Source organism: Molossus molossus, unplaced genomic scaffold (assembly GCF_014108415.1).
Source record: "Molossus molossus isolate mMolMol1 unplaced genomic scaffold, mMolMol1.p scaffold_m16_p_13, whole genome shotgun sequence".
Classification (NCBI taxonomy): Eukaryota; Metazoa; Chordata; class Mammalia; order Chiroptera; family Molossidae; genus Molossus; species Molossus molossus.
This window is the reverse complement of record NW_023425348.1, coordinates 43100811-43127281: the sequence shown is the minus strand read 5'-3', so window position 1 is coordinate 43127281 and position 26471 is coordinate 43100811. Positions and strand designations below refer to the sequence as shown.

General features: G+C 39.1%; 2 protein-coding genes and 1 pseudogene across 4 annotated transcripts; 2 read left to right on the top strand and 1 right to left on the bottom strand.

Annotated features, from left to right (window-relative positions):
* Positions 1 to 1743: 1743 nt before the first annotated feature.
* Positions 1744 to 24120, bottom strand: THAP12 (THAP domain containing 12). Of its 3 annotated transcripts, none has more exons than XR_004959220.1 (6): positions 23734 to 23832; positions 16028 to 16148; positions 12345 to 12452; positions 7091 to 7127; positions 2587 to 4600; positions 1770 to 2123 (listed from the first exon to the last, which is right to left on the bottom strand). XR_004959220.1 is itself a non-coding variant. In XM_036258229.1 (6 exons), exons 1-6 carry the CDS (start codon positions 23820 to 23822, stop codon positions 2096 to 2098), a joined length of 2178 nt encoding a protein of 725 aa, XP_036114122.1. In that variant the 5' UTR covers positions 23823 to 23832; the 3' UTR covers positions 1770 to 2095. The 3 variants fall into 3 exon arrangements, 2 of the variants coding, with proteins under 2 accessions (XP_036114121.1, XP_036114122.1); XM_036258229.1 differs by having other exon boundaries at positions 2806 to 4600; XM_036258228.1 differs by having other exon boundaries at positions 1744 to 4600; positions 23734 to 24120.
* LOC118627789 lies at positions 8550 to 8934 on the top strand (annotated as a pseudogene).
* Positions 24121 to 24330: 210 nt separating the features above from the next.
* On the top strand, positions 24331 to 25715 carry GVQW3 (GVQW motif containing 3). Its single transcript, XM_036258248.1, has one exon. The coding sequence runs from the start codon at positions 24837 to 24839 to the stop codon at positions 25467 to 25469; it is 633 nt and encodes a 210-aa protein (XP_036114141.1). The 5' UTR covers positions 24331 to 24836; the 3' UTR covers positions 25470 to 25715.
* The last annotated feature ends 756 nt before the right edge of the window (positions 25716 to 26471 follow it).

Here is a 26471-nt window from a genome sequence, read left to right as displayed (position 1 = left end):
AGGGAGAAAGAAACTGACATGAGAGAGACACATCAACTAGTTGCCTTCCGCACAACCATGACCTGGGCCGGAGATGAACCGCAACCGAGGTACGTGTCCTTGGCTGGAAATCAAACCTGGGACTCATTGGTCCACAGGCTGATGATGCTCTACTGCTGAGCCAAACTGGCCAGGGCTGAAAATGCCTTAAATCAATGTTTTCAAGCTTTAAATAAATCTCCAAATTAATTTAGAGAACATACAGAAATTATAAAAACAAATGATGAGCATTTTTTTTATCCTCACCCAAGGACATTTTTCAATTTTTTGCTCAGATAGAGTGGGAGGGAGAGAGGGAAACATTTATGTGAAAGGGACACATCGAGTGGTTGCCACCCATACGACCCAACCAGGGATGGGGACAAACTGCAACCAAGGTACGCACCTTTAGTGGGAACCGAGCCTGGGTCTCTCTGGACTGCAGGCCAACGCTCTAACCACTGAGCAAAACCGGCCAGGGCAATGATAAGCACTTTAAAAAGTGCTTGTTAACCAATGCTTGTTACATAAATGTTTTGGATACTCTATTATGAAAGACTAAAAGTGGAGCCATATTTTGCAGCTCCTTCCATCAAGATGAGGAGTCTATTTGCTCATGCTTTGAATCTAGGCCAGCCCTCTGACTGCTTTGACCAAAAGAATCCAGTGAAAGCAATGTTCTGTCAGCTTCTAAGCCCAGATTTTGACACTACTGCCTTTGCTTCTTGGTACTCTAAGACCACCATGCCATAAGCCCAAGTCAAAGGACCACATGGAGAGGCCCAGCTGTTCAACACTTTCCCCCCTCACCCCCCCAGCCAATCTATCATCTCAATGCAGCGGGCCCAGATGAGACTTGCAAAAGAACCACTGAACCAAGCCACAAAATGGTGAGAAAGGATAAACTGCTTTTTTAAGTTTCCTAAGTTTAAAAAACTTAGTTTTTTATAGTTTCCTAAACTATAAAACTACACTTATGATTGTGCTATGAGGGTTAATTTAGCATCAGTTATCTAGTACTGCTTAACAATATAACCTGCATGAGTAACGTGCCCTGATCTGACATATCTGCCAGGCTTGTCAACAACAGGGAAATTTACTGCCTTCATCAAGAGCCAGCACTCCACAAATACACCCCATTCTGTTTTCTGAAACTCAAATAACACTAACTTATTCCAACATAAAAGAATTCAGTGACATCTCTACAATTATATTGATTTACATTTTAGCCAGCAACAATTACACAAACCCTGACAATTTATATCTGGGGCCATATAGTATATAATATTTTAAAAATCAGATAAACCTTACATTTAATAATTTCTTTTTTTTTTTTATCCTCACCCGAGGACATTTTTTTTCCCGATATTTTATTCAGATAGAGTGGGAGAGTGGGAGGGAGAGAGAAGAAGACAGAGAGAGAAACATCGACGTGAAAGAGACACATCGAGTGGCCGCCACCCGCACGACCTGACCAGGGCCGGGGACAAACTGCAGCCGAAGTACATGCCCTTAGCGGAAACTGAACCCGGGTCTCTGTAGACCGCAGGCCAACCCTCTAACCGCAGAGCCAAACCAGCCAGGGCACATTTAATAATTTCTTAACCCAAGTAGTTAAACATGAATCAAAAAATAAAATCTTATCTTCAATTGTGAAGGTGATATTTTTGACAAGAGAATTTACTAGAATCTATTTTGTCCCCACCCAAAATAAAGTAACAAAACTTTAAACAAAACTCACATTTTATTTACGTTGAAATAAACTATACAAAATTGACTTTCTTCACCAAAAATAACAGCAATATTTTCTGTATTATTCCTAGATAACTACAAAACACATTTTTGTAGGTTTTCCAGGTTTTGCTTATAATTCAAGATGAGGCAGCAGATACAGTCATGGAAAAAGACAGAATAAATCAGTCGTCAGTATCCATGGCCTCTGAACCTGTCTTGACCATGAAACAGAAGTGTTCGACATATACCTGCAAAAAGCTTATGAAGATATCGGCTCAACAAAGGAATGTAAACAGCAACATCCAGATGTGGAACAACAATGGCAGGTTCTTCCATTCAATCTTTAACTGTAACTTGTTTCTTTAAGATCACTGGATAAAGAGAAAATCTACAATGAAATCCTTATTTGGCAAGCTCACGTTTCTTTCACTGTCTGGTAATTCCCTTAACTGTACGTTACAGATATTTAACAGCATACTTAAAACACTTGCTATTCAAAGGTTAGTCGTGAGCTTCATTGTAAGATTTTATAAAATGTATTCCTTCCTTCCACACCTCCTCAAAATTTATTTCTTCAAAGAACTGATAACCCAATACCCGACAACTGGATCCACAGTGATAATAAATGTTATGTCAAAAATGACTTAACTAAAACAATTCCAAAGTGCCATCAGCAGAGATCACACAGAAGTGCAACATGGCACTTTCGATGCTGTCTTCTGGAAGAAGAGTCAGTTCTCCAACGCATGAGAGTTCAAACAGGGACCATTTAAACAGGCAGATTATCAATGGCTAATGTACAAAAGATATTCAGTGATTAAGTGGCCTACACACCTTATAGCTTTTGTATGTTTTCAAATTTCTTAGATTTCTTTCGATATCAAATATAAAAGAAAACCTATTTTTAAAGTCTCTCAGGTATTTTCGATGGTTTCAGAATTATCTGTAGGAAGCTCTGACTTAGTTGTATACAGCTTGATATATGTGTCCACCATTAAATCCAAATCGTGTTTTATATCAAAATTTATGTTAAGCAAAGCTAAGTTACTTGACCTTTGGTCTGTCAAAGTGTTCCTCAGGTACGCTTTGAGACGCTTTCGCCCATTTTCATAGCGTTCATTCTCAATCTTCATCACAGGAAGAATGCATAGGACCTTTAGCAATGCATAAACATTAGGAAAAAACTTGATGTCTGGCAGGTGGAGGGCTTCATAAATGGTGGATGGAAGCTCTATATCTTTCCCTCTGTGTTTCCACTTGATTCTCCAACAGTGCAGCTCAGCTGAGAGTGTGTCAGGATTGGGTAGGTCGCTTCTGTACATGTCAGCATGGTGCTCCTCTGACGTATTAAATTTGAGCTGTCCCATGACAGAGGGTACCAGAGATAAACATTTAAGAGCTTTGAGGTGCTGTTCTGAAAATATATCTTTCAGTTCCTGAATGATGTGTTCCACTGTTGGAACACTTAGAGCTTCTTTATAGTAACTCTCAGAGGTCAGCTGAGATTCCAAGTTCCCCTGCTGAGCTCTGCGGAATTTCCCAGGGAGCTTCATCTGAATATCAAGTTTGGTTGCCAAATTGGTGGCTTCCTCAAACCAAAATTCATGATAAACTTCAATATTTTCCATCACTTCATTTAGTGAATGCAACACTGCAGTCAAGCTACTGGCTGCAAAGAAGACATCAGAAGTTTGCCCCTGGAGATTTTTCCCAAAGGCTCTTGTAAAAGATAGAACATTTTTAAGAACAACAATGGTAACAATGAAATCAAAATCAGTTACTGCACTACAGAGTACAAATGCTCGGCCCGCTATACAGTTATTCCACCTAATATTTGTGTCATTATTTATACCATCTAAACATAAAACAAGTGCTTGTAGGAGATCCACTAAAATTTCAAAAGCATCATGCCTGCCTGTCCACTGAGAATGACAAATTTCCTTCAATTCTTTACCCCTTCCTTCATTGTTCTGAAAGAGGACAGAAATTACATTGTCAAGCTCTAAAAGCAGTTGTGGTGATCGATGGAAAAAAGAATAAACTTCCTCAATTGTTCCTAATGCAACAGACACTCCCATAACAGGCACCGATTTTGCCAACCACATATTTAAGGCACAGGAAGAACAGAGTGTGTAGACAGCTTGCGGGTATTTCTCTAAAAGTCTAGAAGCAACAACTTTCATTTTGGAAGAAAAGCCACTGGACACAATATAAGCCTGGCCACGACAATACTCCATGTTTAATCCCCACTTCTCAGTTATCGTAGTGTGAAATTTCATGGCCAAAATTTCAGCATCAGCTTCATAAGGCAGGAAGCCCACAAATTCCTCTCTCAAGTTATGAGCTTCGTCAACAAACCTCACCAACACAGGCAAGTGCTCTTCCCCTGCTATGTCCACTACATCATCAGTGATAATCGAAAAGAAGTGAGAGTCTCTCACTTCCCTGAGGGTTTCTTCCCGAATGCAGCTCTCACAGATCTCAAGCATCTGTTTCTGTTGTGTTTTTGAACAGAACAATGTGTTGACTGCTGTTGTCTCAAAGCGCTTTCTCAGAACTTCTTCACCAGAATTTATCCGGCATTCCAGTAGCGCTTGAAAGTTATCAGGAGTAAAGAGACCTTCTGGGATTTCGTCAGCTTCATGTCCATCCAGAGGTATGTTTTGTTTTCCCATAAGAATCAAAATTTCAAATAAAGATTTTAAGTATTCTTTGTTTTCCTTCTCTTCAAGGGTTAAAGGTAAAATGTCTTCATCCTGTTCTTCACCTCCTTCTTCTGCACTGGGATTCTGAGCATTGCTGTTGTTGACTTCTTTATGTTTTTGTTCCTGTTCAGAAGTTTCATCAACTGGAAAACAAAGAATTAATTTTATAAACAGGTTTATGAGGATCCAAACATATAAAAAAAAAGATTCTTTTTTTTTTTAAATTCCTCACCTCAGAATACTTTTCTATTCATCATCAGATAGAGTGGAAGGGAGGAAGAGAGACAGACAGAGAGAAACATTGATGTGATAGAGCCACATCGACTGGTTGCCTCCCACACAGCCCTGACCAGGGCTGGGGATGAACCGCAACTGAGGTATGTGCCCTTGATCGGAATCAAACCCGTGACACATTGGTCTGCCAGCCAACGCTTTAACCTCTCAGCCAAACTAGCCAGGGCAAAACATACATTCTTGATTGATTAAATATTTAAAATCCACCAACTCGTTTATTCACCATTCACAGAGCACTTACTGGACAAGACTAGGGTAGAGATGAAAATAAGACACACTCCAGTATGAAAGACAAACACTGTGAATAGAAAGATGTATATATATATATTTTTCTTTATTGATATTAGAGAGAAAGATGGAGAGAGATAAAAACATCGATGAGAGAGAACATTAATTGGCCGCCTCTTGCATGCCTCCCACTGGGGACTGAGCCCACAACCTGGGAATGTGCCCTGACTGGGAACTGAACTGGCACGAGTCGATGCTCAACCACTGAGCGACAGCAGCTAGGCTCAATAGATATATTTTAATCCAATGTAAAAGCTGTTGAAACAGAGGAACAATGAACTTAACAAGGTACATCACATATAAAGTAATAAGACAGTCCATGCCCTCACAAAAAGGAAGAGAAAAAGAACTAATATTTGTGAGGTACTATGTTGACATTCTGTATGTATCCTATTACTCCCTCTATAGGCAGATGGTATCAACCCCATTTGACAAATGCCAGTCAATAACAGCTCAAGGTCATAGATGCAGTTAGAAATATGGAGGTGAACCCTGGCAGGGTGGGTCAATTGGTTGGAGCGTCATCTATACACCAAAAGGCTGCAGGAGTGATTTCTAGGTGGGATACATACCCAGGTTGCAGGTTCCATCCCCAGGCAGGGCGCATACAGGAGGCAACTGTTCAACATTTCTCTCACACATTGATATTTCTGTCTCTCCCCCACCTCTTACTCTCTCCAAAATCAATAAAAATATATCCTTGGATGAGGATTTTTAAAAAAAAGAGGTGAAGTTTAAATTCAGGCGTGTCTTGTTCCAAGGTCCATGTAATGCTGTTTTTATCAAATCATTAAGCTATACTTTTATATGGAAGATGAGACATCTATAATAACTAATATAAAGTATATTCATGTAATTTTCAGGGTTAATAATAGATTAGAAATCTCAGCCCTGGCCAGTTTGGCTCAGCGGTTAGAGTGTCGACCTGCGGTCCAGAGAGACCCGGGTTCGGTTCCCGCTAAGGGCATGTGCCTCCGTTGCAGTTTGTCCCCGACCCTGGTTGGGTCGTGCGGGTGGCAGCCACTCGATGTGTCTCTTTCACATTGATGTTTCTCTCTCTCTCTTCCTCTCTCTCCCTCCTGCTCTATCTGAACAAAAAATGAAAATATATATCCTCGGATGAGGATAAAAAAAAAAAAATAGTTCAGAAATCTCAGCCTTATCTCTTCATATTTGGATGGCCCTGCAGTTAAGTGTCCTGCCCACAGTCATACACACAAACCTGCAAGTCCTGGCCCCTGGGGTCCCCTCTGGGTTCATTTCTAACCATCATAGGTTTATTAGAAACTCCAACAACAAAATGAATGTAGTGCCTCAAATCTAACGCCCCGTTTCAAGTCCCTCTATTTCTGCACAGAATATCCTCCCCTCTTTCTTTGCCTGAGTTCATGTCTCCTGACCTACAAAGGGGGAAAAATACACCTACTTCAGGGCTACTGTAAAAATTAAATGAATTGATATAAGTAAGGCATTTAGAATAATGACCTGACACACAGTAAGCACTAAATAAAAAGCTTAGTTAGTAATAATAATAATACTAATAATAGGGGGAGGATGAGGAGGAATAGTAATACCCAGTAAGAACAAAAACAACTTCTAGTCCTCATCCTTTAGTGACAGACCTCAGGCATCAGTACCTGCAGAAAGGCTATTGGACTCCTACCCTCTATAAGGCTAAATATCCCCACAGCATTTATTCCTTAAACAGTTACCAAGAACCTATTTTATGCACTTCATGTTGGATTGACAGAGATTCTGCTTCTGTCCTTACTGCTGCCTTTCCTTTTCTATACTGGAATACTCTGTGTGCCTGCCATCCCCACCACTCTGAGAGCACCTAGTGGGCAAAGTGTATGGCATATTGGCATTCAATAAAAACAAACTGAACTAAGGTTTTAGTTGCAGACAATTCCAAACCACAGGACAATGCCTAACACACTCTTACTACATCATTCTCACAGTAGGTTTTGGACATAAAACATATTTATTTGTCCTTACTAGGTCAAGGCCCTTTAAAAAGGCATTCAAAAGTCATTAACACTAGCACTTACTTTTTTTCTGTTTCAGTGTCCTGATTTCATCTTCACTCTAAATGACAAATAAAAGAAAAATCATCTTAAAGAAAATTGAACTTTAGTATATCATGTAGACTCACAAGTAAAAAGCATATTTGGAGTCAAATTTAATTATTTCAAGAATATAAATTCTTTATAAAAATACATTCTTCAAATAGAGAGATGAAGAGAAAACCAAAAAAAATTGCTAACGATTCCAAGCTTATAATAAAAAACTAGAGGGGAAAGAATATATCATTAACTTACTTTATGCCTAAATCATCATAAGTTTGGGTTGTAAGTGTTTACGAGCTAATGACAGTATACCACAGCACTTGAGATCAAATCCAAGGGGACACAAATCATGCCCTTCACCCCCTGCCACTCTAACCCAGGGGGATGATATGTAAGAATTGCTGGATTCCAGAACCTAACATAAAGGCTATGAGAAATCCTTGGGAAGCAGAAAGTGACATAATGCCAGTATGGAAAAGAAATGAATGCATACAACATAGATGACCAAGTGGAACAAACAGGGTTAGACTGAGGAAGACGTTCCTAGTTGTGTCCTTTTCTCTCCCTTTAACCCACTAGGATGATTAGATTGCAACCCACCCCATTACTATTCCAGAGTAGAAAAGCAGCAGTACTAGTGATAGCTGGAGAGAGCAGGGGACTTGCTGGGCAGCATGGAACATGATACTGAGATGAAAAAATGTCAGCAGGCTAGCCAACCTGAAACTATCCCTCCTTATCCTGTGGGCTGTATAGTTATAAGGATGGCAGATCTGGAACAGTGTGCCTGCTGGTTTGAAGTCCCCTGGGGGTCAGAGTACAGAGAAATAATAGCTACAGGTTGGAAAGTGTTGAGCTCCTCACCCCTGGTACACATTACTAAGAAGAAAGCTGATTTAGAGGACTGTTGTATAGTGTCAGCATTCATCTAAGAAAGGCACAAAAAAAACCAAATAAATATAATTGAGGTAAAGAAATGCAACCCTGGCCGGTTTGGCTTAGCGGTTAGAGGGTCCGCCTGCGGTCCAGAGAGACCCAGATTCGGTTCCCGCTAGGGGCATGTGCCTTGGTTGCAGTTAGTCCCTGGCCCTGGTTGGTCGCGCAGGTGGCAGCCACTCGATGTGTCCCTTTCACGTCGATGTTCCCCTCTCTCTCTCTTCTTCTCTCTCCCTCCCACTCTGTCTGTACAAAAGATGGAAGAATGTCCTCGGGTGAGGATAAAAAAAAAAAAAGAAATGCATAAAAAGGCCCATCTGGTGTGACTCAGTTGTTTGAGCGTTGTTCAGGTTGTGGGCCCAATATCCAGTGGGGAGGCATGCAGGAGGTGGCTAATTGATGTTCTCTCTCATTGATGTTTCTCTCTTCCTCTTCCTTCCTCTCTCTAACATCAATAAAGAAAAATTTTTTAAAAAATGCATGAAGAAGAAGATCAGCTTCCATCATGAATGACACAGTAACTATCTGAACCAGGAAGTTCATGACTAACAGATTACTTCAATGGAAACAAATGGTCATTGACATCCTTCACCCTGGGAAGGCAAGACAGAAATTTGGGAAATACTAGCCAAAATGTATAAGACCAAACCAGATGTCATCTTTCTGTTTGGATTCAGAACCCATTTTGGTGGTGGAAAGACAAATGGCTTGGGCATGATTTATGATTCCTTGGATCATGCAAAGAAAAATGAACCCAAACACAGACTTGCAAGACATGCCTATATGAGAAGAAGAGACGACTAAAGAAAACAGAGGAAGGAACGTAAGAAACGAATGAAGAAAGTCAGGGGGACTGCAAGGCCAATGCTGGTGCTGGCAAAAAGAAGTAATGATTCTTCATGAGAGGATTAATAAACTAAGAACTTAAAAAAAGAAAAATGCATGAAGAAACAAAAGCTGAGGATTCCTCAAAACTTAAAAATGTTTAAGTCTGGGTAAGAAAAATGCCCCACATCTAGATGTAGTTCAGCAAAACTTAAAAAACAAAAAACACAAAACACTAAGGCAGCCACCTAAAAATAAATAATAATCAGGCTGGCAACAGATTTCAATAGCAATCATTAATGCAAAAAAACAAAACAAAACAAAAACTAGAATCATCATCACATAAACTATATGTATCCTTTATGTATCACTTAATAACATTTGAAATAAAAAATACAAAATGGTTTTTAAAAATAAATCCATGTCTGGAAACTAAAAACAAGAATAATCTTATGATAAAGAAATAGGGGAAATTACAAAATACTCATAGCTGATCAATGAAAGCACTACATGTTAAAAGTGTAAAATATAGCAAAAACATACTTAAAGAGACATTTATAATTTTGAATATACATAAATATGAACTATACCTTCAAGAAGCTAGAAAAAGAGCCTAAAAGTAAATCTGTCAACTCAAGAAGAAATCAATAAAATAGCTTCCGAATACTGCCATCATTGATAAAACTAACCACTATTTCTTTAACAAGACTATTAAAATGATTTCCTTTTTTTATTAAATCCTCACCCAAGGAATATTTTTCCGTTTATCTTCAGATAGAGTGTGAGGGAGGGAACGAGGTAAGGAGGAAGGAGGGGAAGGAAGGAGAGAGAAACTCGACTGGTTGCCTCCTGCAGGACCCCAACCAGGGACTGGGATGGAACTGCAACTGAGGTACGTGCCCTTCACTGGACTCGAACCGGCGACTCTTTGGTCCTGGGACCGATGCTCTCACCGCTGAGCCAAACCAGCCAGGGCTTAAAATAATTTTAACAGCAGAGAAAAGCAAACTTTCCAAATCCTAGATGAAGTTCATAAACTTGGAAACATATAAAACACATAGAAGAAAGAAAAAACCAATAAATATACTGAAATGGCAATCAAATATTTCCTCACTCACCCAAGCCCTCTGATGTTTTTACCATGTTCAATCTAACTTTCAAGACCAGATAGTATCTACTTTATACAAGTTTTACTAGAAAAATTAAGAGAGAGAGAAAAAGGGAAAGCTATCCCACTCATTTTATGAGGTTAATAGAACCTTGATGTCATAGCTGGATAAAAAGAGTGCATAAAAAGAAATTTTAGGCCAACAGTGATAAATGCAAAATCCTACATAGAATACTGACCAACAGATTTCAATACTGTATAAAAATAATCAATTAGGGTTCATCATGGGAATGTAAAAATGGGTCAATGTCAGAAAACCCATCAATGTTATTCACCACATTAAAGAGTGGAAAAAATATTGTGAATCCTTCTACTCAACAGATGCAATGAAAGCATTTAATAAATTCAACAAGGTGCCCTGGCCGGTTTGGCTCAGCGGTTGGAGCGTCGGCCTGCGGTACAGAAAGACCTGGGTTCGGTTCCCGCTAAGGGCACGTACCTCGGTTGCAGTTTGTCCCCAGCCCTGGTTGGTCGTGCGGGTGGCAGCCACTCGATGTGTCCCTTCACGTAGATGTTTCTCTCTCTCTCTCTTCCTCCCACTCTATCTGAACAAAAAATGGAAAAATGTCCTCGGGTGAGGATAAAAAATAAATAAATAAATAAATAAATAAATTCAACAAGGTATAACAAAAACTCTGAATATGAGTACTAGAAAGGAAGGAAGGGAATTTTTCTTAGCTTGACAAAAACTCTCTGAACAGTAATAGCAGAAAACATCAGACTTAATGGAACAAGGCAAATTACCAGCTGTGACATTACTGGGACTGTTGAACATAACAGTAGGGATACTCAAAACAATAACACAGACAACAGAAAAAATTAAAATTATAAGAACTGGAACAAAAAGCAAATTTGTCCTTATTTGTAGCTACTATAATCAACGATACAGAAAACTCAATCGACTATTAGGATTAATATTAAAGGGTCTTCAAAATCGCTGAAAACAACCTCATCCAGAATACATAATCAATACCAACAAAAACCATACTGTATTTAGAAAGTAATCTAAGGAAGAACGTATATGTTTTCTTTTAAAGAACTGCAACAAAATCCCTGAATTTTTTTCATAATTCTGACTGTCTACATTCCTAAAACTATTTTAAGTCTCTTCAAAGAACTAGTATTTAGTTTTATCAAGATTAGTATTACTTGACAGCCATTTTATTGTGTTTTTATCCTATTTATGGCTGAAACCACAATTCTGAAAAAGGAGAGTTAAGAAAGTGCTCCATTTGCAACTAAGCTATATTATAAAGCCATAGAAATAAAATCAGTGTGGTATAGCTGCTAACAAAAAAATATTCCAACAAGGCAGAACAGAGCTCCCAGAAACAGGCCTCCATATACGTAAACTTATATAGAGGTGACACATTATGCCAGTGGAAGAAAAGATAGATTAACGGTCCATCTTGGGAAAACTGATCTTTCTAAGGAGAAAAATAAAATTAAATCTTGCCTGGACACCATACATACAACTCCAAACGGATTAGAGATCTAAATATAAAAGGAAATATAAAGGAAAATTACCTAAATGCTATCTTTAAAAAAGCACATAATAGGTAGAGTGAAATGACATATATTAAAGACACCAACATGCATACTAACATCAACATGCATACTAACAGGGAGGGGAGGAATAGTAATAGTGGAAAAAGGAAAAATAAACAAAATAAGGGTCTTGCTGGCAGTAATGATCAGAGAAAGCCATGGGCTGAGAAGTCTGAGTAATTTAATTTTGTTGGCCCAAGGTCAACAAAAAGCAGGTAGGTTTCAACCATCAGAATTAAAGTATATCAAAAGATTATAAAAACATGCAATAATGATTCCATGTACAGAGATGTAAAAGCTTTTTCTACATAAACCTTGTCAGTACTTAATAGCAATAGAATCCTATCTCTAGGTAAAACTATCCATGTCTTAACTTTTATACTTTCCCTTTCTGTATCCATTTGTGAATTCTGAAAATATACCTCAGTTCCACCTTCCTTACTATAAAAGAAAAGGTAGTGGTTTTTTCGTTTGTTTGTTTTTTACTTCCCAAGAAGGGAAGGAGCTAGCGGCCTATAATTAACAGTTCATTTTAGCTCAAGTAAATGAGTATCAATTGGCTAAATTTGAGAGAAATCTTCCAAATTAAATACAACTAAACATTTTACCTCCTGACTACTTCATAACCATAGCATTCATTTCTCATACAAGTACCTTTGAAATATAGAGAGTAACTTGGTTCAATTTTAACACGAATACACCTATATTTGATTTCATAGAATACTGGGGGATGGGAAAGCTGAAAGCACATTGACATACCAATTCTTTAATTCGTTTTCTGTGTCTACTATGTGGATTGTTCAAATGACTGGTAAGATCAAATATTGTTGGTATTGCATTATCTCGAAGAACTGTCCTATAAGGACTCTGAAAAAGAAAAATGTGTTAATTCAGAACTAGTCCTTAAGAATGTATTACACATAAATAAAATTCTATGTTAATGATTTCCTCAGTACACCTTCAACTCCAGCTCTACAGTATAGAAACTTGAAGAATTGCTTATATCAATCCATATCAGCTTATTATTTCTAACTCTTTTTGTATTTGCACTTTTGGCAACCTTACTATTATAAATTAAGGAACCGAACTAATGATAAGCATAAAAAATAAAATGTATTTGCATTTTGCATATATATTTCTAATTCAGATCCCCAGCTACTTTATCTATTCTGCCCTTGAGCCCACCAAATCTACAGCAGGCACAAAAGTTTCTCAAATAATCTATCCTCTTACACGTTCTATAATAATTCTTCCCTCCTTTACCTGCTGTTCAGTCCACTTTTGCTACTATTTCTGAGAAGCATCAAGGCACAATAAAATAACATTGGACTAGAACCCACAAGACCCAGAAACTAGTCCAAACTCTACTAGTGACTCACTATAAGACCCTGGTAATATACTTTCCCTTTTTGGACCTCAGTTCCTCTTCTGAATAAAATTCAGGTACTCAACTAGATCAACATTTCCCAAAAATGAAATTATTCAGACACTGATCACAATGCTCGCCATTTCAGTTATGCCATCTGTACTTATACACAATCCACTCACTTTTTTAGTGAACACTGTATTAAGCAATAAACTACAAAATAATGGTACAATGGTAGAGTAGCAGATAAATAATAGCTACTACATTCCCCCCATCCAGCTTGTCCACAGAAGTAGTGCTGTTAATTTCTGTCCGAATTTGTAATGATAAAGACACTTCATTTTTAAAAGCTTTGGAGCAGTGATTGTTTCAAAACTGACTATTCAAGACTGGTCAAAATATATGCCAAACAAAAATAACACCTATATCTTTTTCACCCAGGGAAGGAAGGTTAGGAAGATATAAAGAAAAAATACAGTTTACCCTTGAAAAACACTGGATTAAACTGCACAGGTACACTTACATGTGGATTTTTTTCAATAAATATTGTAAAGATATTTTCTCTTTGTTATGATTTTAACATTTTCTTTTCTCTAGCTTACTTTATACATATAGCACACAAAATACGTGTTAATTGACTATTTATGTTATCAGAAAGGATTCCCGGTCAACAGTAGGCTATGAGTGGTTAAGTTTTCAAAGAGTCAAAGTTATACACAAGATTTTCAACTTCATAGAGCGTCAGCACCCCTAACCTCTGTGTTGTTCAAGGGTCAACTCCATGTAACTAAAGAAAACACACTACCTTAGGTTTTGTCCAAAGAGTTGTTAAACACATCTGGGAAGAATTTTTATTCAGATTCAATATTTTCTAGTTCAATCTCATGCCTCATAGAAAACACAAAGAAGAAAACCGCTTTCTTTTTTTTGGTAAGTTTATTTATATATAGTTACAGAGGTAGTAGAAGTGAGCCAGCTGGGCTGCTCAGGCTCAGGAAACAAGTTACAGAAACAAAAGAAGGGCCTTTGGAGCTTAGGAGAGAGAAAGGCAAAGGTAACACTCATGAGAGGAAGAGGAGATGAAAGGCAGGCATGCTCCTGAGAGGGAGAGCACCACGAAAATCTGTTTCCTAATGGCACCCAGCTTCTAATGCTGAGCCAATTATCCTGACTCTACTAGGGAGTCTCGAGTCAGGTATTGATTCAGGACACAATCACTGAAGGGAGCAAAAACTATATAATTCTCAAAGCATCCTCTTTCCCACTTAGCAATCATCTCAAAAACCAAACACACAAACATACACAGTCAACTTTTGGTTTTCTACCAATTATGAAATAAGGAGAGGAGGGATAAAACATTCTAATAAAATTTAAAAATTCAAATCAAATTAACTTGGTATCAAAAATATTACAAACCAGAAAATAAAATATATGAATGAAAAACATGCAACTTTTTATAAATATTACTTATAAGTATGCATGCCAAAAGGGCTATATTCAATTCATGTGCATGATCATTTTAATTCGGTACTGAGATTTAATTTTTAACTGCTGAATTAAGATTTAAGCATAAAGCAATGATCTTACTCTAGCATTAAAGATAACACTTGGCTTTGGATGAACTAGCCACAAATGTTTACTGATGAGATTTTTAAATTTAATGAAGTCAATACTCTTAAACATTTGAATACAGATATCAGGTAATCCAGTTTTTAATAGCAATGTCTTTTACATGAGTAGAAAAACGTTTTCTCACATTTGCGTTAATTTACTCGAGATTGAAGACTCAATTTAAAAAGCAAAAGTCTATTGTCTGACTAAATGAGAATATGAAGTGAACTATATATTAAATTTCTCATATTAATCTTGTTGGAATTATCTAATTAAGAGACCATATTTATTAATATAAAAATGCGTATGACTTGTGTATTTAAAATAATAATTTGGGATAGTTTTATTGATTGTCAAAAACATAAAAATAGTTTGCCTTTTAACATAGGAAATCTCTTATTTTGTTTGATCATTACCCTCTTAACAAAGCAAGGCAAAATCATCCCTCAAATATTTGTGATTAAACTGTTGAACCGGAATTGGCTCACCTCCCAATGACTTCACAAGTATCTGCTTCAAATAATTTTGAGAAATAAAATAACCCAATCATTCTTTAGTTTTCTGATGCCTCTGCAAAATGTATCTGAAAAAAATATCAAAATAAATTGCTGCATAACAATATATAGCGCATCTTCAAATCAAGTTTATGTCTATCCCAATATCTGGGATGATATATTAGCTATACCTAAACAAGAATATATGTATTATTTAACAAAACTGTCTTCCTAACTAGTTTTTAGTGTTTCATGTCTGCTTCATTTCAATCAAATCTGCCCAATGTGTACCTTTTATGAATACTAGCAATAACAAAAAACAGAAGGTTAAAAATCTTAGCCCTCAGGAATGATCATGTCTAATCTCATTAGAAATTGGGGCCCAAGGGGGAAAGAGACTTGGTCAAATGCAGTTAACAGTAGAAAGAGAGTTCCAGATCTTGATATAAAATTGCAAATTACTGATGGAAATGTTTTTTACATTAACTGTATGATCTGCTTCCTATTGTATCTAGCATGTAAAAATTGAGGGTTGGTTCTAACAGTACATACAAAAACAAAAACATGAAAATAAAGAGCTCCATTCCTCGAAGATTTCACTCATAAAAAGCTCTAGAGAAACTGCTCCAAATAAAAACAACTTTACCTAATATAAATACACATTTTCATAATAGTCTAAAATTTTCTGAAGGCTACACAGGAAATTTAAAAGTGGTTACTTCTGGTGAGTAGGAATGGGGCATCAGAGACAGGGGTGGGTGTGTGTGTAAAAAAAAAAACACCAATAGGTTTCTAAGAACAAAGTAGATACTATTCAGCTCCAAATCTGTCTTCATCTTAAAAAAAAAAATTGTAGTGAGATATAAGGATACCCTCCCAACATTAATAGAGAGAGAGTTACACTTCTGACCAGATATTGAGTGAGAGAGAAAACAAAAAACATGAAAAAACCAAGCCCGTCTATTACTTACAGTTCTACAGATCATAGAGGTCTCAAAGTGTTTAGCACATAATCGATAATGTTTATTTAGTTGATCGGGTGTTTTGTCTTCTAAGTCTGCTCTTCTACAGTTTTCTACCCACTTCTGGCATCTATAAATAAAACCAAAATACAATTATGGAAGATGAGCTCAACATTTAAATTTCAGCAATTATTTTCAAGGCAAATAATATTATGGACCATGGATTCCCCTCTACCCACAGAACCAGGAGTTAATAACAAAATAGAACTAGAAGAAACCCTAGATATCATTTAGTACATTCAGACAAGACTAAGAAGTAACTTGCTCAGAGTCATGAACAAAATCAGCAGCATAATTAGAACTTAAACCTGAATCTTTCAAATCCTAGGACTCCAAGCATTAGAGAGGACTCAATCACCAGCAGTACAAGTAAAAAGTTGCACAACCATGAGGTGAACAGCCTAACATTCCCCTTAGGACTTCAACTTAAACAAGCATATAAAGCAACACTGTCATTGTAGCCCTGGCCGGTTTGGCTCAGCGGTTGGAGCGTAGGCCTGCGGCACAGAGAGACCAGGGTTCGGTTCCCGCTAAGGGCACGTACCTCGGTTGCAGTTTGTTCCCGGCCCTGGTTGGTCGTGCGGGTGGCAGCCACTCGATGTGTCCCTTCCCATCGATGTTTCTCTCTCTCTCTCTCTTCCTCTCTCTCCCCCCCGCTCTATCTGAACAAAAAATGGAAAAATGTCCTCGGGTGAGGATAAAAAAATAAAAAATAAAGCAACACTGTCATTGTAGAAAATGAGTAAGTAAATGTTCTATAAATTAACTAGAGTTTCTTATGGAAGCATGACAGTCTTATTACAAACATGACTTATTATTTACAATGATATGTACAGACTAGATTTAAAGCTCCATGAATGCAGGGATTGTGTCTACACAATCTAGTACACAGAAGGTGTTGAATATAGTGAACAAGACAAGGTCCATGCCCTCGTGGTGCTTAAATATCTGCAGAAAAACAAATAATAAGCACTTATTATGAGCCAGACATTGTTCTTAGTCCTTTCCAAACTATTATTATCCACTTTTTGCAGATGAAGAAATGAAGGCACAGAAATGTTAAGTAATTGCTATGGTGATTGTACGGAAAAGGAGCTTAACAGAGCAGGCCTAAGATTGCTCCTTAGAAAGGCTGGTTTATAAGGTTGGCCTTTTGGCTAGTGTCTGGAAACTTGGCTGCTAAATAGTTTCCTACACTGACATAAAACTGGCCAAGTAGCTCAGTTGGTTAGAGCATTGTCTATGGATATGTCAAAGTTGTGGGTTTGATCCCTGGTCAGTCACATACAAGAATCAAAAGTGGCCCTGGCCGGTTTGCCTCAGCAGTTGGAACATCGCTGCCGGACCAGTGAGTCGTGGGTTTGATTCAGGTCAAGGGCACGTACCTTGGTTGCAGTTCGTCCCTGGCCATGGTCGGAGTTGTGCAGGGACAACCAGTCAATGTGTGTGTGTGTGTGTGTGTGTGTGTGTGTCTGTCTGTCTCTCTCTCTCTCTTCCTCCCTGTTTCCCTTCCACTTTGAAGAAAAAGTATCCTCGAGTGAGGATTAAAAGAAAAAAGTATTATTATTATTATTACAACTCACAGCATTGTTTGAAGAATTAAATGATATAAAGTACTTAAGATCATTACTTTATAGAAGCAATTCTCAAACTTCATAGTCTCAGGACCCTTTTACTGTCTTAAATTATTGAGGACCCAAAGAGCTTTTATGTTTATGTGGGTTTTCTCTATCAACACTTATTATTATAGAAATTAAAACTGAAAAAACTTATTATTTATTAATTCTAAAAACAGTAATCCTATTACATTAACATAGATAACATTTTAATGAAAAATAACTATATTTTCCAAAACAAATAAAAAACATTTACTGAAAATGTTTACTTGAGTGAAAACAATGGCAATGTTTTACATCTCTCCAAAACTCTTCAATGTCTAGCTTAATAGAAGATAGCTAGATTCTCACATCTGCTTTTATATTTCATCAGCTGCCATGTTGTTTTGGTTGAATATATACAGAAAATATGGCATCACGCTGACATGCAGCTCAAAAGATTATTAAAATATCCCCCCCTTACAGACTGACAATCCCCAGAAGAGGGGGTGGTGGGGGAGAGATAAACCACAGAACTTATATGCATGTATGCATGAACAGTGGACATGGACAACAAACTGGGGAAAGGGCAGGGAGGGAGGGGGAGGGGGAATCAGTGGGGGGAAAGGAGGAAACATCTGTAACAAAAATTAATTAATAAAAAAAAAAAGCTGTAAAAAAAAAAGATAAAACCAAATTATATTGCAAAGAACATTGTCAACATAAAGTAGTCTATATACTTTTTGATTTTGCTAAATTAAACTAAAACCTCATGTTCCATTTCTTTGAATTTTTATAACTGTTGAGGTTGAAAATCATACATATTATACCCAACTATCGATAGATTGATATAGATATAAACTACTAATTGTATTTTCTCTCTTTTGTCATCTCTCACTCTTTTCTTTTTGTAACTTACATACAGAGAGCTGGAGAAAAATCATGTGTCAGGGCAAATTGATTTTTTAATAAATTAATAATGAACAACTTCCAAAAAAATAAAAAATAAATAAATAAATAAATAAATAAATAAAATAAAATATCCCCCCTTTTCCACAAAATTGTAAATGTTCTTCTTTTATACTACACCAAAAACCTTTCTTAAACATAAGTTGCAATGTGGAATCTGAAACTGGACAAATGAGCTTTTTTACACTCTAGTGGTTACAGTAAAGTCCACTGGTCTATCTCTTTTGGAGAGTTTTTATCCATGCATGTCTTTATAAAATCATGAATTGGTCAATTTGGAAAATTTCAGTTCAGTGAGTTACAGACCGTTTAAATGATAACTCATTATATAATATATTTAAAAAGTCACAGCTATCAATATCACCACTGATCTCATCAGAATAGTCCAAGTATTAGAGAGCTAGTAAGTTCAAGATGTTACATATATATTTTCCAAATTTCTAATTTTTGCTTGAATGTTCAATGTCAGTTGTTTTCCTTGGAATGGGAGGCTTGTTTCATTAACTTCCAAGAAAATGTCTACTAAACACCTGCATCTGAATAATCAATCATACTTAGAAAATTTTAGAAAACACAAAACACTTATCAGAGCAATGATATTATTATATAGTATATAGCGCCTTAAATACTCTACTGTATACTTTTGAGAGAATGAGCATGAAAAAAAGCAAATAATATCAGAGTGTTACTATAAAAATAGTTTTTACCTTGTGGATTCTTTGAAAGGGTCTTGGGGACACTCATGAGTGCCTAAAAAAACCACTGTTTAACATTTTACAACTCTCAATCACCTTTAGTTAAATTGCTAAAAGAATCTTGGAAGACCTCACCTTTTCAGGGGTGAGTTAGTGCTAAATGCCCGAGGAGGAGAAGAGGTCTTCAATTGCCCAACTTACTATAACAGGAGCCATTCAAGGTCTACTTGCACCTTCTCACCTGGTATGAGAATGAGCCACTTGTGAATGACCCCCTAGGCTCCTGCCAAGCCTTGACAGGAGTCAAGCCATTCTGAAGCGATCAAAATTTGGGCATTTTTTTTTTTTTTACTTTAATTTTAGGTAATCTATGATCACCCTGCCGCCATTCTATCACTTTATATTAAAAGAAAGAGCACATTAATGCTACTTTTTCTAAACCAGTAAGAGCTATTATAGTATGAGATTCCACATTGTGTCCTTTATTATACTCTTAACTATATTATACTCTTGAATTTAAATTACTTCTAAATAGCTGTTTCTAAAAGAGTGTATAAAATTTGTAAATATGACAAATGGGAAATGTACTATTTAATAGCATCAATATATTTACCTTTATTGTTAGTTTAAAATGTTAGTTAACTTTTGAAGAATATATAGGTTAGCAATGCTATCTTATGTCACCTTTTATCAACCTTCCCTACAACTCTATAACTAATTATAACTAATAACCCTAAAAATACTGTTATTAGTTCAATAAACATCTCTGGAAACTACTTCTTTATTATAATTAACTCTGGGCACAGTAAAAAAACAAACTGTCAAATACAGCAGAATTTTAAAATCCTATAATATGAGGAGATTTGGTTTGGATAAAAAGTTAAGACCTTGAATACAATATGTTAAGTAAAATAAACCGGACATAAAAGGACAATTATTGCATCATTCCACGTATATGAAATACATAGAACAAACTCATGAAGACCAAAAGTAGATCAGAAAGAATAGAGGGAGGGAGGGAGTTATTGCTTAACGGTTACATAGTCTTTGCTTGGTGTAATGAAAATGCTTTGGAAATACATAGTGGTGATGGTCACACAACATTGCAACATTGTGAATGTAATTAATGCCACTGACTTATACACCTAAAATAATTAAAATGGCAAATTTTATGTTATGTATATTTTACCAAAATTTTTAAAAATTTATGATGTAATACAGCATAATGAAAACCACTGAATTATATCTCAATAAAAATGTTTTCTGAATTGTTCATAATTTTGTCTTGAAATACTCAAAGGATTAGTTACATGAAAAGGGTACAGACTAGCTCAGTGTGACCCTGAGGACAAAACTAGGACCTCCGAATCATAAATTATAGGGAGGCATATATTTCCTCAAAAGAAGAAAGAAACAACAACCGAAGCTGTCCAGAATTCTCAAAAGTCCCCTAACAAAGCAGAGAACCATTAATGGTGGCTTTTTAAAGCAAAGGCCCACCTGTTAGGAATATACAGGGCCCCTAAAGGGTTCATAAATACCTTGAGAGTAGAATGCAAAAGTATTTTTTCCTCAAGAGTCCTTATGTTGATTCTCAAAGGGGACAGTGACCCAAAAAAGGTTAAAAAGCTACTACAATTGAGGACATTCTAGCATTTCAAGGGACACTGAACTAGATCTAAAAACACCTTCCAAATCTGAGACTGTAAACCCTTACATGCCATACTCCCCATTAAGGAGTGTAATGAAAAGAGCAGAAAAGAGCATTCAGCCCAGCCAGTGTGGCTCAGTGGATTGAGCATCGTCCCATGGACTGAGAGGTCCTGGTTGCCCAGGTTGGAGGAGGCAGGCCATCCATGTTTCTCTCACATTGATGTTTCTTTCTCTCTCTCTAAAAAAAAATCAATAAAAACATTTTTTTAAAAAAAGAGAGCATTCAACTACACCTGGACACAAATGACCTGTGGTCCAGAACTGACTAGCAGTGCCCTCATTAGGCAAGTGAAAGATTCTCCCAAAAATGCCCTTGAGGTAAAATTTAGGTAAAATGAAGATAATGCTTATTGAGGTAAGGCCCAGTCAGATTAAGGTGCTCCTCTTCTCTGCTCCCATAGAACCCAAAAACTATTTCTCGCTCTCCTGAGCTAGTTCCTCCTCATCTCCCTGAACTTGTAAACATTAGGAACGCTCCAGGGTGAAAACCTCAGACTTACTCTATTTAACTGACACCATGGCTTTAAATACCCTCTATAAACTAAGAACACCCATACTTACAATCTCCAGTCTGGAAGTCTCTAAATCTCAGGCTTATATATCTGTTTATGGTTTTAGGTCCTAAATATTTAGGTCATTGATCTAAATATGGGACATTTTGAGTTTATTTCTGGATATGGTCAAGAAGAAAGGCATCTATTCTTGAATGTCTATCAGGTCTCGAACCAAACCTTTAATATTCCCTCACCAAACCTGCTCCTCCCAGCCTTCCATAGCTCAGTTAGAGCTCCAATTAAAAATCTTAGAGTCACTCTTGACTCTTCTTTTTCTCTTACAACATACATCTAAACCATTAACGATTGGTTAATCTTCAAAACGTACCTCAAATGCAACAACTTACCACCTCCTCCTCTGCTAACCTAGTAACCTGAATCATTGCAACTGCCATTAACTGGTCTTCTGCTCTCACCTTTGCTTCCCTACAATCTATTTAACAAACAAGCAGTGATCCTGTTTCAAATATAAGTCTCTGTCTATACTGTTTGATGACTTCCTATCCCACTCAGAATAAAATGTCCTACACAACTTGCCACCCACGCCCACCTACACACACACACACACACACACTCTCTCTCTCTCTCTCTTACTTTTCTGGTCTCAACTTCTCCCTCTCCCTCCTTGCTTAAACCAGCTCTAGCCATCCATGGACTTCTGGCTGTACCTCTAACAAGCCTTTGCATTTACCATTTCCCCAGACTGAAATGCTCTTCATGGCTAGCCCCCTTACCTACAGCTGGTCTTTGCTCAAATTCACCTTCTTAGTGAGGCCTTTTATGATTGTCCTATTTAAAATAGTAATTGTGCCCTGGCAGGTGTGGCTGTTGACTGGGCATCATACCAAGGTTGCAGGAGGCAGCCGATTAATATTACACTCTCACATCAATGTTTCTCTCTCCCTCTCCTCTAAAAATCAACTAATTTTTAAAATTAAATAAGTGAAACAGCAATCGTGCCTCCCCTGCTACTCCTTATTCCCCTACCCCACACAACATGTGAATTTTCTCCATAGTAGCGTGTGTTTTTAAATCCTCACCCAAAGATATTTTTCCATTTATCTTCAGATAGAGTGGGAGGGAGGGAGGAGAGAAACATCCATGTGAGAGAGACACACTGATTGGTTGCCTCCCCATGACCAACCAGGGCTTGACAAACCTAGTGTGTTTATCACCACTTGACACATTATATATTTGTTTGTTTTCCCTCACTAGAATGTAAACTCCATGAAATGTTCACCCATACATTTCCAGTGCACAGAACAATGCTCAGCACATAGTAGGTCTTCAGTAAATATTTGTAATAAACAAAATGCGTGTTATATTACAATCGCCTGCTTACATTACATTCGTCTCTTTAGTGGACTGTGAGCTATGTGCAGGCAGCAAGTCATTCACGTGCGAATTTCCAGCACCTAACACACACAGTAGGTGTGCTCATTTGAAATGACTAAATCGGAGGGGCCAAGGAAAAATCCTCAGCCTTTCCAGCACAGTCTCTATGCTAAGCTAGAGCGTGCAAGTTACCTCAAAGAAAGTTTCCATACCAATTCCCATGCTTTCACGCATACTTCCCTCACCACCAACCCCCGTTTTCCCCACAATAACCAAGCGATAATGAGTAACGGCCAGAGCCAGAATTTGTACCGGGATCAACCCGAAGGAGGGAGCAACTGTGACTTCACCTGATATCAAAGAAGGTGGCCGGACCCCGAAAAGAAACACTGTCCCGAGGGTGATGACATGGAGAAGAAAGGGCCCCTGTGACCACAGCCATAGCCTCCAACTCCCTCTTTTGACAGCTGAGGAAACTAAAGCCCGGAGAAGAAAGCGACTAGCCCGAAGTCACACAGCAAGCTAACCAGGGCGCGAACCCACCTTACCCGCCTGCGCGCCGCCCCAGTCGCTTCTTATTTGGGGTGGTGCCCTCGGCGCCGAATCCCCGCCGGCGCACGTGCTCCGAGATCCCCGGGTGCCCGCTCGCCCACTGCCCGCGGCCCGCTCTGCACCGGGGTCCGGGTCCGGGCTCAACGACCGTGCCCTCCACACCCCTCTCTGCCAGGGGCCCGGGCTGGCAGCGCGCACCGCGGAGTTGGGCCCGGACTGCCAGCCCCGCGCCCGCCGCTTACCTGGCCGGATCCCGCGGGAACCTGAAGAAGGCCAGATCCGACTGCGTGCTCTTCCGCGTGCAGTTCGGGGCAGCGCAGAAGTTCGGCATCGTCGCCCGCCCGCGGGCCGGCCCAGCGCTCCCCTCCCCGCCTCCTCAGGGCAGCCCGCCCGCCCGTCGGGGCCGGGGAGGGGAGCCAGGCCGGCCCGCCGGCTCGGCAGGGCCGGCGCGCCGGGGGGAGGGGCGGGCGGGCGGGAAGCCGCGAGGGGCAGGAGGGGCGCCGCGGTCCGAGGCCGAGCTGGGGACGCGGCTCCACAGTGCTGTGAGCGGCCGGGAGGATTTACCGCCGCCACCGCCGCTGGTGCACCTCCCGCCCGCCCGGGACGCTGCTGCCTCCTTCCCACAATGCACCCTGGCGCCCGGGGGTGCCCTCTCTTCCCTTAGTCTTCCTCCCCCGCCCCTTCCTTTCCGCCGACTTCTCCGTAGGCGGGCACGCGCAAGGAAGCGCGCCTGCCCGGGTGTGGCGAGGTGGAGGCGGGGCCTGGTGGGGCTGCCGCAATGCGCTTGCGCAGGCCTACCCGGCGAAGGAAGGGAATTGCGCATGCGGGCTTATCTCCGGAGACTCTAGAGGTGGTAAGGACAGGGCTTCTACGGTAGGTCTGGCGTCCGCGGAATTCTGCAGATCTGAGGCGAGCTTGCACGTTACATCAGTGGGGCATCTCTGCTTGCTTGCTTAAGATGCCACCACTTAGGCCTCTGTTGCAGAAATCGCCATAGACTTTTAAGGGTCGCAGAATCGGGACGACTTTGGTGACTGATTTGTACACTCCCGGCAGATCTGTGTGCATGAGTTGCACGCAGACGTGGGTTGTAGGAGGTTTCATTTTCCCCAGCTTTACAGCTAATCTTTGGCCCCGTTAGCTTCTCAGAACGGGCTTCCCCAGCATCGACTGAAAGCTGAGGAGTGAAAACTCAGAAAAGCAATTACTCGTTCCTGGTGAGTCTTCCGGAGGATCAAGAATAGCTAACAACCTGATTTCACTTGTAGACGTATAGAGATTGGTCCCTTTGTCTTAGCCTCACAATCGTGTCCTGTTAACGTTCCTGTGTTGTTTAAGTGCCAAAATGAGTGACCGCTATCTAGAACAAAGGATTAGTATAAAATTTTGCGTGAAATTGAACAAGTCTGCAAGTGAGACCCACCACCTTTTAAAAGAAGCTTATGGGAATGAAGTCATGTCGAGGGCCAGAGTTTTTGACTGGCACAAAAGGTTTAAAGAAGGACGGGAAGATGTTCGAGATGATGCCCGAAGTGGCCGTCCAGTTACCCACCGGACAGATGAAAATATCCAGAAGGTCAAGGATTTGGTTTGTTCAAACAGGCAGTTAACAGTGAGGATGATGGCTGAAGAGTTAAATTTAAATAAAGAAACTGTTAGACTCATTCTGAAAGAAAACTTGAACATGAGAAAAGTTTCTGCCACCATTATATCAGGTATTTTGAAGGATGACCCTAAACCTCAAAAACTTGACTTTCTTTCTGATATTTCCAAAGAAACTAGAAAAAATAGCTTGTGTGTGAAGAAAAAGGTAACAAGTTCTGAAACATGGAGTCATCTCCAGTGTGAAGCTGGTGAGGAAATGCCTCTGCCTGTATCTCATCCCAGAATCCACTATCCTGCCAGCCAGCTTCTGCAGGCCTCATCTTCAACAAGCCTTCCCACCAGGGCAGCTCAGGATTGGTTCACACCATGGTGAAAGGACTGTGAGGTATCAGAACCTGAACTAGAATGCTGCCTCACTATTAGGCACCTTCATTTACTGCTCATCTATTTTTAGTCTTCTCTACCACCCATCCATACAGGTCATGGCTCTCCTAGTTACTCTGCTGGACTGTTGGGCCATCTTCCTTGCTGTTCTCCACAACTTTGAAGAACCCTTTGGCTGTTAACTTCTGGTTCTTGTTTGATCTTGATTTCTCTTGCTTAACAAGTATAGACAAAAAGGGGCCACATACTAAATCTGACAAGCTCAGGGGAGGCCTGCATGGCAGCCTTACAAAGTCAGAGACCTAAAATAACCACAACCGATGGTCTGAGATTAAAACTTTTAAACTAAAAGCAGTATATGGTGGGTAGTCATGTCCTAGGCCGGCATCTTCCCTGACAGAGGTCAGTCTTTAGCTGAACCTGTATATTGTTTTTTTTGCATCTACAATAACATACCTTTGGAATGTCAAAGTAGTTTTCCTCTTTCTGGACTCCTCAAAGCACATGCACCGCTCTGTAGAGACCACAAATCCCCTCATTGTTATTAAGTTAATTGTTGACTGTTAACTATCCTATACCCACCTATGTAAAAGAAGTATGTGTCTGTCATTTCAATTTTTATCCAATCCCAAAGGTTTCCCTGCTTTTCTTTCCCTGCCTCTAATCTATCACCAGTACATTTCATGTAACCCACTTACGTCTCCTCTTCTGATTGTAATATATAAAATAAGGTGCAAAACTGCCATTCTCTGGAGCATTATCTCAATCCGTTGAGATTTTGCTTTCCGACAATTGTCGACAGTTTGGCTCAAATAAACTCACAAAAATTCTTCACAGGTTTGAATGTTTCTTATGTTGACACAAGTTTAGCTCTCTTCACTGCCCAGGCCTTAGATTATTGTGGCTGTCCTGTTCCTATGTTCTCAACATTCTACCTTGGGATCATACCAGTGAGAGATGGGAACAGGCTCTGTAGTTTATATCTCTGTGC